This window comes from Oncorhynchus clarkii, chromosome 2 (assembly GCF_045791955.1).
Source record: "Oncorhynchus clarkii lewisi isolate Uvic-CL-2024 chromosome 2, UVic_Ocla_1.0, whole genome shotgun sequence".
NCBI classification, from domain to species: Eukaryota; Metazoa; Chordata; class Actinopteri; order Salmoniformes; family Salmonidae; genus Oncorhynchus; species Oncorhynchus clarkii.
This window is the reverse complement of record NC_092148.1, coordinates 77,363,943-77,376,579: the sequence shown is the minus strand read 5'-3', so window position 1 is coordinate 77,376,579 and position 12,637 is coordinate 77,363,943. Positions and strand designations below refer to the sequence as shown.

Below are 12,637 nucleotides of genomic sequence, written 5' to 3'. Positions count from 1 at the left end.
ACCCACTGACGAGAAGAACGGAAACTAAGACTAGATACAGTTCATTTTAGTTAGGTTGGAAGTCCTCAAATCAAATGTTATTGTCACATACACATGGTTAGCAGATGTTATTTCAAGTGTAGCAAAATGCTAACGTCTAGGACGTTAATATAGGGAGGGGAAGAAGAGTCACTACATTTAGCTTTCTACTTTGACGGCACAACTGGATAGCTTGTTCGTAAGGTAAGACAAGACCTGAGAGGATAGAGGTTAGATAAAGGATCAACAAGGCAGAGGACAGGGGAGTGTGTCTGGTCTGGTATGGACTAGACAGACTGGTCACCTGTAAGTGAAGATAGAGTGAGGAGGTGGAGGAAGAGGAGGAGAGCAGAATGGTTTTCTTAGGGCAGCTCCGTGAGCCACAGGTTGACTCTGTACTGCTTCTTGGCTTGAGAGTGGAGAGGAGGACAGGCCGTCATTTGTCACTAACGTGCACAATTCCTCCATTCAACACGTGCACACACAGACACACAGCTCTGTACCCTTCAGGTGTCATATTGCCTCATCCAAATTCACTTTTGAATTCAGTGAGTCAACAAACATTCACATATTAATTTCAATTTAACTAATGATTCACATCCAATAGGTTAAAACAATAATCTGCTACAGTATCACCCTCACACTCATTCTGTAACTACCGCTGGCATTCTACCACACTACACACTCAAGCCAACACTGTTTCATCACACACAGCCACCCACTGGACACGTGAAAATTAAGGCAAATGAACCAAATTTCTTCACATTTACCAACTAATTAGTTTACAGTTAAGCAAGCATGAGAGAAATGTTTTTTTAATTTATTTTTTACAGCCACAAAAACCTTTTGGGACACTCTTGTGAGTGAATTAGAAAAAAGCGAGAGGAATAGCATGATGAGAAAAGTATGAAATACTGTGGTGAGCGAGAGTATACTTATGTGTAGGGTTGCAAAATGTTGTTTGGAACTTTCAAAAAATTCACTAGTTTTCTAGAAATCCTGGTTGGAGGAATCCTGATCTCCTGCTTATTACCTCCTGATTCCGGGAAATCATCCAACTGGGACTTCTGAAAAACCAGGGAATTTATTGAAAGTTCCAAACATTTTGCAACCCTACTTATATGAGTCTGAAGAGCTACTAAAACATGTACACTAATCAGTGAAAATTAGTGTGAGAGATAGAAAAGTGGTATTGGAGAGCCTGCTCCTGGAGAGCTACCTACCCTCCTGAAGGTTTTCACTCAAACCCGTTATAACTAACCTGATTCATCTTATCAACCAGCTAATTATTAGAATGTGGTGCGGTAGATTAGGGTTGGACTGAACACCTACGGTAGCTCTCCAGGAACAGGGCTGGAGAGCCCTGGTCTTTATGTTAATGGATTAACGGTCTGTTAGCTAATTATTTCCACCAAAAAATATTTTTCACAACAGACTATTTCCAACCAATTAGCTCAACTGCAGATTAGCTTTCATGGGTGAATGAAGCACAGCTCTGAACTGGCCATTTCACTTAGGGGCTCAAACTGTTAGACATAGCATATTTAATTTAAAAAGGACTAAACAAAAAAACGACAAAGCAGCTTTGATGATTAGTGCACAAGCGAACTAAGTTAAAACTTTGATGATTAGCACAATGAAGCTAACTAAGCTAAGCTGAAGTGATGGCCTTTGTCTATCAAAGCAGGGGATGTTAGCTAGCTAGTAACTAGCTATGATAGCATGGTTAACTGGTTAGTTGGAGATGGGAGACTGACTAGTAGGCAGGGACTACTACAGCGTCAGACCAGCTAGCCATACCTGCTCCCCTCTGTTGGGGAGGGTCTGACACTTGAACATCTCCTTATAGCCAAAGCTGAGCTGCTCCTGCTGGGTTTGTTTCTGAGACAACATGGCAGGGGAGGGAGAGGGATAGGGATACGCCACATGAGACAAGAGAGAACATGACATCACGTCACTCACTGTCTGGAACAAACAGCAACCACCCACAGCTGGTTATTCTGACACCACACACACGGAACTACTGGTTTCATCACTCCACAGAAAATAAAGCATGCTATGTCTAGGATGAATAACAGTTAACAATCTGGACACAAAGCAGCTTTCCCCTTGTATACTACTGTAAAACACAGCAGAGAGACGGTTGGTTAGGGACATCCAGGGGTTAGACAAGGGTCTAGGGGAGGGAGTTGAAGTGTCCACTCTTTACCTGTCTCCATGCAGGGACCAGAGCTAGGCAGACAGACTCCCTGGGGGGGTCCAGGGGGGCCGGAGGCGGGGGAGGGGGCTGTGCCACAAGAAGATCCAGATTGGGCAGAGAATCCCCCTTTGATCAGTGATGATTGACAGTCAAAGTGGCCAATAAGAGACCAGGACACAGTGAGCGCAACCAACCATGAGTCAAGTTCATGATCCATGATTGGAGGAGAGGAAGAAGAGAAAAATAGAGAGGGAAGTGAATCATCAGAAGACAGAGTTATGCTGGTTGGAAAACAAACTGGGAGCAAAACCTAAGTAAATTGTGTGTGTCATAAGAATAGCATGCTGTGTAATGTAATGTGACTACAAATGTAGGATGTTCATTAGATCAATCTTTTGTTACTGAGAATTTTCAAGCAAAGCAGGAAGTACAAACTTGTAGTGTATTTAAGTTTTAAAAAGGCTTCTAAAGTTTGTAATTTCCACTAAATTTCAGACTTGATATGCCATAATGAAAAATGTTATCAACCCCTGCAAACATGTCCATTAATTATAATTCACATAATTTACATGTCCTGTTGCTCCAGGATTATTTTCCTGCTGTAACAAACTGGCTCAAATTAAGATCCTACATCTGGACAATATGACATGCATTATTATTGTACAAACTGGAACTATCTTAGGTTTGTCATTTACTATAGACTTAAGAAAAATAATATGGACACTGTGGCAAAGACATTATCAGCATTTCATGCAAAGAGCTGAGGGTCAAATAAGTGGTGAAAAGGTGAAGCCCCGTGGTTTGAAACACCCACACAGACACACTCCACTTTCAGCCATTCTGGTGCAACACACAGTCCCAATTCAACTCAGCAGCAGCAGAATCAAATTGAATATTACCACCAGTGGGACTCAACATAAGTAGGGCTTAGCGCCTATAAACCAACTTGTACTATACAGCCTCTTTGATGGGCAATGTGTAGCTGGTTATTATACCATTAGAAAAGATGACGACTCAACATTGATTTACCAATCATATTTCAGATTGTCCAAATCTGTGACCAAGAGAGAAACGCTTCTAGCATTCTGCTCGAAGCTCTAGACCTGAGGCAGGCTACTTCTAACGTGTCATCAATTCAATTTACATCAACCAAGTATTTTGTGTATCAAAGATTGTATCAGATTTCACAACAGCAAAACACACATCCCGAGCAGGAATTTTAGATTTGGCACCACTTGGGAATGCTGCCTGTGAGTTGTCTGTCTATGTCAACAATAGTAGCTTGTGTTCCACTAGCCCACAGAGCCCCCCCACTGCTCCAGGCCTGCAGTATTGCCTCTCAGGGTGACTGTCCCAGGATCAGGTCTTGAGTTGGGTCTGTAAACCCATTTCTCCCCGTTGTCTGGCTCCTCCGGGACAGTCACCACTATCATCCTACCAACTGTAAGCCGCCAGGCTTAGCATTCTGGACCCGTATTCACAAAGCATCTCAGCATAGGAGTGCTGATGTAAGATCTGGTCCTTTGTAGCTCAGTTGGTAGAGCATGGCTCTTGCAATGCCAGGATAGTGGGCTCGAATCCTAGGACCACCTATTAGAGGTTGACCGATTCAATCGGAATGGCCGATTAATTAGGGCCGATTTCAAGTTTTCATAACAATCGGAAATCGGTGTTTGTTTTTGGGCACCGATTTGCCTATTTTTTTTTATAATACCTTTATTTAACTAGGCAAGTCAGTTAAGAACACATTCTTATTTTCAATGACGGCCTAGGAAGGGTGGGTTAACTGCCTCGTTCAGGGGCAGAATGACAGATTTTCACCTTGTCAGCTCGGGGGAACCAATCTTGCAACCTTACAGTTAACTAGTCCAACGCAAATACGACCTGCCTCTCTCTCGTTGCACTCCACAAGGAGACTGCCTGTTACGCAAATGCAGTAAGCCAAGGTAAGTTGCTAGCTAGCATTAAACTTATCTTAGAAAAAACAATCAATCATAATCACTAGTTAACTACACATGGTTGATGATATTAAAGGTTAAATAAAATAAAAATTACTAGATATTATCTAGCGTGTCCTGCGTTGCATATAATCTGACTGAGCATGCAAGTATCTAAGTATCTGACTGAGCGGTGGCAGGCAGAAGCAGGCGTGTAAACATTCATTCAAACAGCACTTAAGTGCGTTTTGCCAGCAGCTCTTCGTTGTGCGTCAAGCATTGCGCTGTTTATGATTACAAGCCTATCAACTCCCGAGATGAGTAACCGAAGTGAAATGGCTAGCTAGTTAGCGCGTGCTAATAGCGTTTCAAACGTCACTCGCTCTGAGCCTTCTAGGAGTTGTTCCCCTTGCTCTGCATGGGTAACGCTGCTTCGATGGTGGCTGTTGTCGTTATGTTGCTGGTTTGAGCCCAGTGAGATCTAATAGTCAAAGGTTAATGAAATACAAATGGTATAGAGGGAAATAGTCCTATAATTCCTATAATAACTACAACCTAAAACTTCTTACCTGGGAATATTGAAGACTCATGTTAAAAGGAACCACCAGCTTTCAAACGTTAGCTTTCTTACATGGCACATATTGCAATTTTACTTTATTCTCCAACACTTTGGTTTTGCATTATTTAAACCAAATTGAACATGTTTAATTATTTACTAAATTGAGGCTAAATTGGTTTTACTGATGTATTAAGTTAAAATAAGTGTTCATTCAGTATTGTTGTAATTGTCATTATTACAACAACAAAAAAACACACAAAAAAAAGGCAGATTAATCGGTATCGGCTTTTTAGGTCCTCCAATAATCGGTATCGGCGTTAAAATCATTATCGGTCGACCTCTACCACCTATACTTGGAATATATCCACACATGACTAAGATGCTTTGGATAAAAGTGTCTGCTAAATGGCGTTTTAATTATGCATTTTACTTAATCATTCATTATGATCTAAAAAGGAAAACTGATCCTAGAGCAGTACTCCTACTCTGAAGCTTTATGAATACAGGCCCTGGAGTTCAACACATGAATACAGTAGTACAGTGTTGCTACACACTCAGCATCACGAGACTTGGAGTCATGTTAGACGCCATGAGATGAAATAGATCTACATCTAACTTCTGCATAGTTACTCTGTCTAGACATATTTACTCTGTCTAGACAAACAAAACACTGTCTAGACAAACAAAGCTGTCTTCATGTCATTATCATCCAGGAAAGCTAAATCTCAAGCAACAGTTCTCTTGTTTAAAACAGTTTACTCCGTCTCTAGTCTCTTTCCCCATCCAGGCAAGCAAGACTACTCCTTCTCCCATCGTCAACACCACCCAGACATAATGTGAGTCTCTCCATACCTGTCGTTTGAGGCCCTTGGACTCTGCAGGAGCATTCTCCTCAAACTTGGCGAGGAGCTGGGTGGCCATGGACTTGACTTTGTTATGGTTCCCTACAGCTGCTGTCTCTTCCTTCATCTTCCTCTCCATTAGAGCAGTACTGTTGGACGGCCTGTCATCATGGTTACCCCTCAAAACCTCCTCCTGTTACAAACACATGGACAGTACGAAACCAGAGAATGAGTTTAACCTGAGAGACATTTCTATCCGTCTGCAAAGCAGAGTTCAACGCCTGAATTATATTTTTAACCCTTGAAAGTTTTACGCACTTCTTCAGAATGGCCAGCCTGGCTAGTCTTCCTCCTCTTCCCCAAACCATCCACATCCTTCTCCTTCTTGTCCTGTTGATCACATAATCACATGTTGTCACTGGTTATTTCAGGCAGACAGCTATGGACTCCTACAGTAGCATTATAAGATGATGATATACACAGCAGTAACACAGTGCTGAAGGGAAAGGGACTGCTGAGCTGACAATGATGCATTGGAGAACCTTGGGGTTGCGTTTGCGGGATATGGCGATGCTCTGGCCCAGCTTGCTAAGGAAGGAGATGGGAGACTTAGTGCTGTTGATCAACGCAGCCTTCTCCTCAGGGCTCATGTTCTGGTTATCTGGAAATATAAAATATACAAAATGTAAGGCGTTACACTAGGGTTATGAAAATTACAAGCATTTCCCATTGGACGAGTTCAGGTAGTCCCTCCCTGTTTCTGGTCTGTTTGGTGCATAATATATATTACTGATCACTCAGTGTGTATAACATTTCAACCAACCTTCAACACTCCCCCCACCCCCCCAAATAAAAACTATATTCATGAAACTAGCATTACTCACCTCCGGCCCCAGGGGGAACTGTGTCCTTGAACATCTCGTAGAACTGGCTGAGGTACATGACCATGGAGAGCTTGTCGGGCTCTGACACCTGGGACATCTCCTTGCCCGTCATGCAGGGGGAGATTCCAAACTCCCGCTCGGCCACGTCGAAGCCCAACTGGTTGTTTTTCTGTTGGTCCCGTTCGTCCAGGGAGTCAAAGTCACTGTAGGGCAGAGAGAGACAGAATGTCTGGGAGTCAAAGTCAAGGTGGACAGAGAGAGACAGAATGTCTGGGTGTCAAAATGGGAGTCAAATTCACCGTGGGCAGAGAGAGACAGCATGTCTGGGAGTCAAAACAACCAGTAACACTGAATGTTATCACTTGGCTTTCCAAATAAACATGACACGCACACTAAGCAGGTTCTAATGCAGTGGATGCAGAGGTTGACATTAGCACCCCTTTCCTTGTACGGTTAGTGTTGCAGCATCAGCACCATGCTATTAGCAGTGCGGGAAGTCAGTGAGATACCTGGAAATAGAAAATATAGAAAATATAAGGCATTACACCAGGGCCGTATCCATTAAGGTTTTGCAATGGAAAATAGGGATACCTTCAGAGTATAAGAATATTTTGAAGATAAATACACAACGCAGAGACAGATGACAAGACGTCAATAGAGTACGAGAGGATAAGAGGACGAAAAGTCAATAACGATCCACGGAAAGTGTTTTTTCTGTAATAGGGGATTAATGAGCAATGAGTCAGAGACATGGGAGGAATGTGTCTATACAGTGAGCCTGAAATAGAAGGGGAACTATACAGGTATGGTCATGTTAGACTTGCAAAAGCTTTTGACACTGTGGACCATGGTATTCTCCTGATGAAACTGAAATGTTTGGGTCTAAATGATGTAGCAGTGAATTGGTTTAGGTCTTATCTGACCAACATAAGACAAGTATGTAATGTTGGTGATGTTCTGTCAGAGGCTAAAGAAATATCCTGTGGAGTACAGCAAGGATACATTTTAGGGCCTATCTTATTTACAGGTTAATGATATGCTAGACACACTAAAGTGCAAACTCCTGCTTTATGCTGATGACACAGCCATACTGGTATCAGGGAAGGATACAGTTTACAAAGCCAGAAGAGGACTGGACACCCCTCATAGCCTGATTCCTCTCTAGGTTTCTTCCTAGAGAGTTTTTCCTAGCCACAGTGCTTCTACACCTGCATTGCTTGCTGTTTGGGGTTTTAGGCTGGGTTTCTGTACAGCACTTTGAGATATCAGCTGATGTAAGAAGGGCTTTATAAATAAATTTGACAGAGGAGACCCTGAGTAAGGAATTGCATTTTGTTAGAGATTGGTTGACGGACAACAAATTGTTGCTACATTTGGGAACAACTGAATCAATTTTGTTTAGAACAGAATGTAGATTGCTTAGGTTTGACAAGATAAAAGGTCAACTGTGCAGGCAAGGAGATCTAAAACAAGTGTAATTTATCTTTGTGTGTCCCTAGAGCAATTCCTTTCTAGAGACCTGATTGCTGCTAAAGTTCTTTCTAAAATGGCAAACAAATGTATATTTTAATATAGTAACACTAGATGTTTTAACATCAAAGTTAAGAAACTGCTTGTCTCAGCCTTGGTTCAGTGTCATTTTGGTTATGCCTGCTCTGCTTGGTATAGTGGGCTATCAAAAAAGATGAAGAAGAGAATGCAGGTCATGCAAAATAATGTTAATGTTATCAGCTAAATGTGCCCCCTAGGACCCACATAGGGGTACAATTCCCGGGAGGTGGGCTTGTTGCCTTTGGAGTCCAGAGTGGACCGACTTTAATCATATGTATGACACCTTAAATGATTGTGCCCCAGGTTATATGAAAAACAACATTGATATGGTCTTTAACCAACACAGTTACAATACCAGAGCTACAGTAGTATTATGTCTTGTAAAATCCCAAGAGTAAGCAGTACTGTGAGGAGCACGTTTTTCTATACAGGCATTTGTCTATGGAATAGCCTTCCCTTGGAGGTCAAGCAAAGAAAAAGTAGAAATAGCTTTAAAAAGCAGGCAAAGGTTTTCATTTGGACAAAGTTGTCTTAAGAGAACCCACTCCACTGCCCCTTGTGCCCCTTTCCGCTGGTCAAGTGGATTTATTTTAATGATACTGTACGATCATGATACTGTATGATGTGCAATGAATAAATTGTTTTAATGTGAAATGAATATGGTTGATTTTTAAGGTTAGGGAAAAGTGCAGTGAAAAGTACCACTTTTTAGCATGTCAATATAAATTAATGTATTTATGGTTGTTTGTAATTTGGTCTCGTCTTTTAATCATTATATGTATTATTATTATTATTACCATCGAAGACCACTTTGGAAACCAGCGTTTTAATTAATAATTCCAAGTGATATCCTCTGGGTCCACATTGTACATTTTGTGGTATGTGTTACCTTTATTTAACTAGGCAAGTCAGTTAAGAACAAATTACTAGGCTACCTTGTTACCCAAAATAAATTCAATTAAAATGTGAACTAATTGGAGCCGTCTGTACACTGCCCTTAATGCATATTTCCCATCCATGCAGCCTTTTCCCACAACCCTGCCCCAGTCATCTGGACAATGAAAGGCAGCAGGGCAGAAGAGAACTACTTGGTAAACGTCAGTCAGGGTTATAATGCTAATCGCTGTGTAGCCAGCAGAGGGTAACAACTTAATCTCTCCCCTCGTTAGGCAATGTGTGTGTCTCTGCTGTGTGTGTCGTCTCTGCTTTGTGTGTGTGTAGTAGGGGTACCATACATCATTTTCCCTGAAGCTACAGGCAATTTGACTCTGAGCTTTTACCTAATGTAAAAGCCAAGGCCTTGACAGGAAGTGCCAGGAGATAAATAACACATGCTACAAACAAAGTGGTAAAGCAGTCACATCAGTCAGGCCTTTCCAGTCAATGAAGGTTTGAATAGTTGCTGTTGCTGACAGTAAGGACCATGTTAATGCCAGGATGTAAGGACCTGACAAAGATCTAAACCATGTGCATATTGACTATCCTGATGAATATTTACTGGCCTAATTCATATTTAATGGCCTAATTCATATTTACAAGCCTAATTACGTGATGGAGCAATCATGTGTGCCGGTCGTACTTCATTCCTATGCTTATAATAATAATAATAATAATAATAATAATAATAATAGGAACTTAGATAGCGCTTTTCAAGGACCCAGAGTTGATTTACAAGTAAACCTAACCTGTTAGCATTTCTACAGGAGAAATCCAGATATACAGAACCAGTTCAAAGTTTGAACACACCTACTCATTCCAGGGTTGTTCTTTATTTGTACTATTTTCTACATTATAGTGAAGACATCAAAACAATGAAATAACACATATCCAATCATGAAGTAACCAAAAAAAGTGTTAAATCAAAATAGATTTTATATTTGAGATTCTTCAAAGTAGCCACCCTTTGCTTTGATGACAGCTTTGCACACTCTTGGCATTCTCTCAACCAGCTTCATGAGATAGTCACCTGGAATGCATTTCAATTAACAGGTGTGCATTGTTAAAAGTTAATGTGTAATTTGAGCCAATCAGTTGTGTTATGAGAAGTTAGGGATGGTATACAGAAGATAGCCCTATATGGTAAAAGACCACGTCCATATTATGACAAGAACAGCTCAAAAAAGCTAAGAGAAATGACAGTCCATTACTTTAAGATATGAAGGTCAGTGAATCTGGAAAATATCAAGAACTTTGAAAGTTTCTTCATGTGCAGTCGCAAAAACCATCAAGCGTTATGATGAAACTGGCTCTCATGAGGACCAACTAAGGAAAGAAAGACCCAGAGTTACCTTTGCTGCAGAGGATAAGTTCATTAGAGTTAACTGCACCTCAGATTGCAGCCCAAATAAATGCTTCACAGAGTTCAAGTAACAGACATCTCAACATCAACTGTTCAGAGGAAACTGAGTGAATCAGGCCATGGTCGAACTGCTGCAAAGCAACCACCAATAAAGGACACCAATAATAAGAAGAGACTTGCTTGGGCCAAGAAACACGAGCTATTGACATTAGACCGGAAATCTGTCCTTTTGTCTGATGAGTCCAAATGTGATATTTTTGGTTCCAACCACCGTATCGGGGCGGCAGGGTAGCCTAGTGGTTAGAGCGTTGGACTAGTAACCGGAAGGTTGCAAGTTCAAATCCCCAAGCTGTCTTTCCGACCCTGAACAGGCAGTTAAACCCACCCATCTAGGCCGTCATTGAAAATAAGAATTTGTTCTAGTTAAATAACGGTAAAATCTTTGTGAGACGCAGAATAGGTGAACGGATGATCTCCGCATGTGTAGTTCCCACCGTGAAGCATGGAGGAGGAGTTGTGATAGTGTGGGGATGCTATACTGGTGATACTATCTGTGATATATCTATAATTCAAGGCACACTTAACCAGCATGGCTACCACAGAATTCTGCAGTAATACACCATCCCATCTAGTTTGCGCTTAGTGGGACTATCATTTGTTTTTAACAGGACAATGACCTAACAAATCTCCAGGCTGTATATATCTATCCCTTATATTGTCCAAGAAGGAGATTGATGGAGTGCTGCATCAGACGACCTGCCTCCGCAAATCACCCGACCTCAAACCAATTGAGATGGAGTTGGAAGGAAAAGCTGTCATCAAGGCAGAAGGGTGACTACTTTGAAGTATCTAATATATATATATATTTTTTTTACATTTGTAGTACATTTCATATGTGTTATTTCATAGTTTAATGTTTTCACTATTATTCTCCAATGTATAAAATAGTAAAAATTAAGAAAAACCCTTGAATGAGTAGGTGTCCAAACGTTTTACTGGTACTGTATACTGGACAAAAATATAAATGCAACATGCAACAATTTCAGAGATTTTACTGAGCTACAGTACATAAAAGGAAATCAGTCAATTGAAATAAATACAAAAAGGCCCTAATCTATGGATTTCACATGACTGGGCAGGGGTGCAGCCGTGATTGGGCTTTGGAGGGCATAGGCCAACCCACTTGGCAGCCAGGGCCACCCACTGAGGAGCAAGCCCCAGCCAATCAGAATGAGTTTTCCCCCCAAAAAGGGCTTTATTACAGACAGAAGTACTCCTTAGCAGCACATAAATACTCCTTAGCAGCAGCAGCAGCACCCCCCCCCCCATTTTTGTGCATAGAGAACTTTTTTTTCCCGGGAATTTTCCGTATGTTCACCTTCCAATAGGAAATCAACCCTCAGCAAACAGTCAAGCCGACACAGGAGTGGCTTCGGGACAATTGTCAATGTCATTGAGTGGCCCAGCCAGAGGCCGGACTTGAACCCGAACCAACATCTCTAAAGAAACCGGAAAATAGCTGTGCAGCGACACTCCCTATCCAATCTGACCGAGTTTGAGAAGAATGGGAGAAAATCCCAAAATACAGGTATGCCAAGCTTGTCGCTTCATACCCAAGAAGACTCAATGCTGTAATCGCTGCCAAAAGGTGCTTCAATAAAGTACCGATGAGAGGGTCTGAATACTTACAATGGCTTGCAAAAGTATTCACCCCCCTTGGCATTTTTCCTATTTTATTGCCTAACAACCTGGAATTAAAATAGATTTTTGGGGGGTTTGTATCATTTGATTTACACAACATTCCTACCACATTGAAGATGCTAAATAATTGTATTGTGAAACAAACAAGAAATAAGACAAACAAACTAAACTTGAGCGTGCGTAACTATTCACCCCCCAAAGTCAATAGTTGGTAGAGCCACCTTTTGCAGCAATTACAGCTGCAAGTCTCTTGGGGTATGTCTCTATAAGCTTGGCACATCTAGCCACTGGGATTTCTGCCCAGTCTTCAAGGCAAACTTCTCCAGCTCCTTCAAGTTGGATGGGTTCCGCTGGTGTATCGCAATCTTTAAGTCATACCACAGATTCTTAATTGGATTGGATACTTGGATACTAGGCCATTCCAAGGCATTTAAATGTTTCCCCTTAAACCACTCAAGGGTTGCTTTAGCAGTATGCTTAAGGTTATTGTCCTGCTGGAAGGTGAACCTCCATCCCAGTCTCAAATCTCTGGAAGGCTGAAACAGGTTTCCCTTAAGAATTTCCCTGTATTTAGCGCCATCCATCATTCCTTCAATTCTGACCAGTTTCCAGTCCCTGCCGATGAAAAACATACCCACAGCATGAT

The 12,637-nt window shown here is 41.5% G+C and overlaps 1 protein-coding gene across 11 annotated transcripts in view; it reads right to left on the bottom strand.

Annotated features, from left to right (window-relative positions):
- The window catches only part of LOC139374107 (protein-methionine sulfoxide oxidase mical3a-like), a 112,885-nt gene that overhangs the window by 52,571 nt on the left and 47,677 nt on the right, over positions 1-12,637 (bottom strand). For 5 of the 11 annotated variants that reach the window (XM_071115114.1, XM_071115106.1, XM_071115122.1 and 2 more), the window contains exons 13-18: positions 6,441-6,643; positions 6,099-6,217; positions 5,875-5,946; positions 5,567-5,749; positions 2,228-2,344; positions 323-427 (exon numbers count right to left, since the gene is read on the bottom strand). In XM_071115114.1, the coding sequence (XP_070971215.1) occupies positions 323-427; positions 2,228-2,344; positions 5,567-5,749; positions 5,875-5,946; positions 6,099-6,217; positions 6,441-6,643 (799 nt within the window). The remainder of the gene's footprint in view (positions 1-322; positions 428-2,227; positions 2,345-5,566; positions 5,750-5,874; positions 5,947-6,098; positions 6,218-6,440; positions 6,644-12,637) is intronic. The other 6 variants (XM_071115161.1, XM_071115174.1, XM_071115183.1 and 3 more) reach the window with 2 other exon arrangements.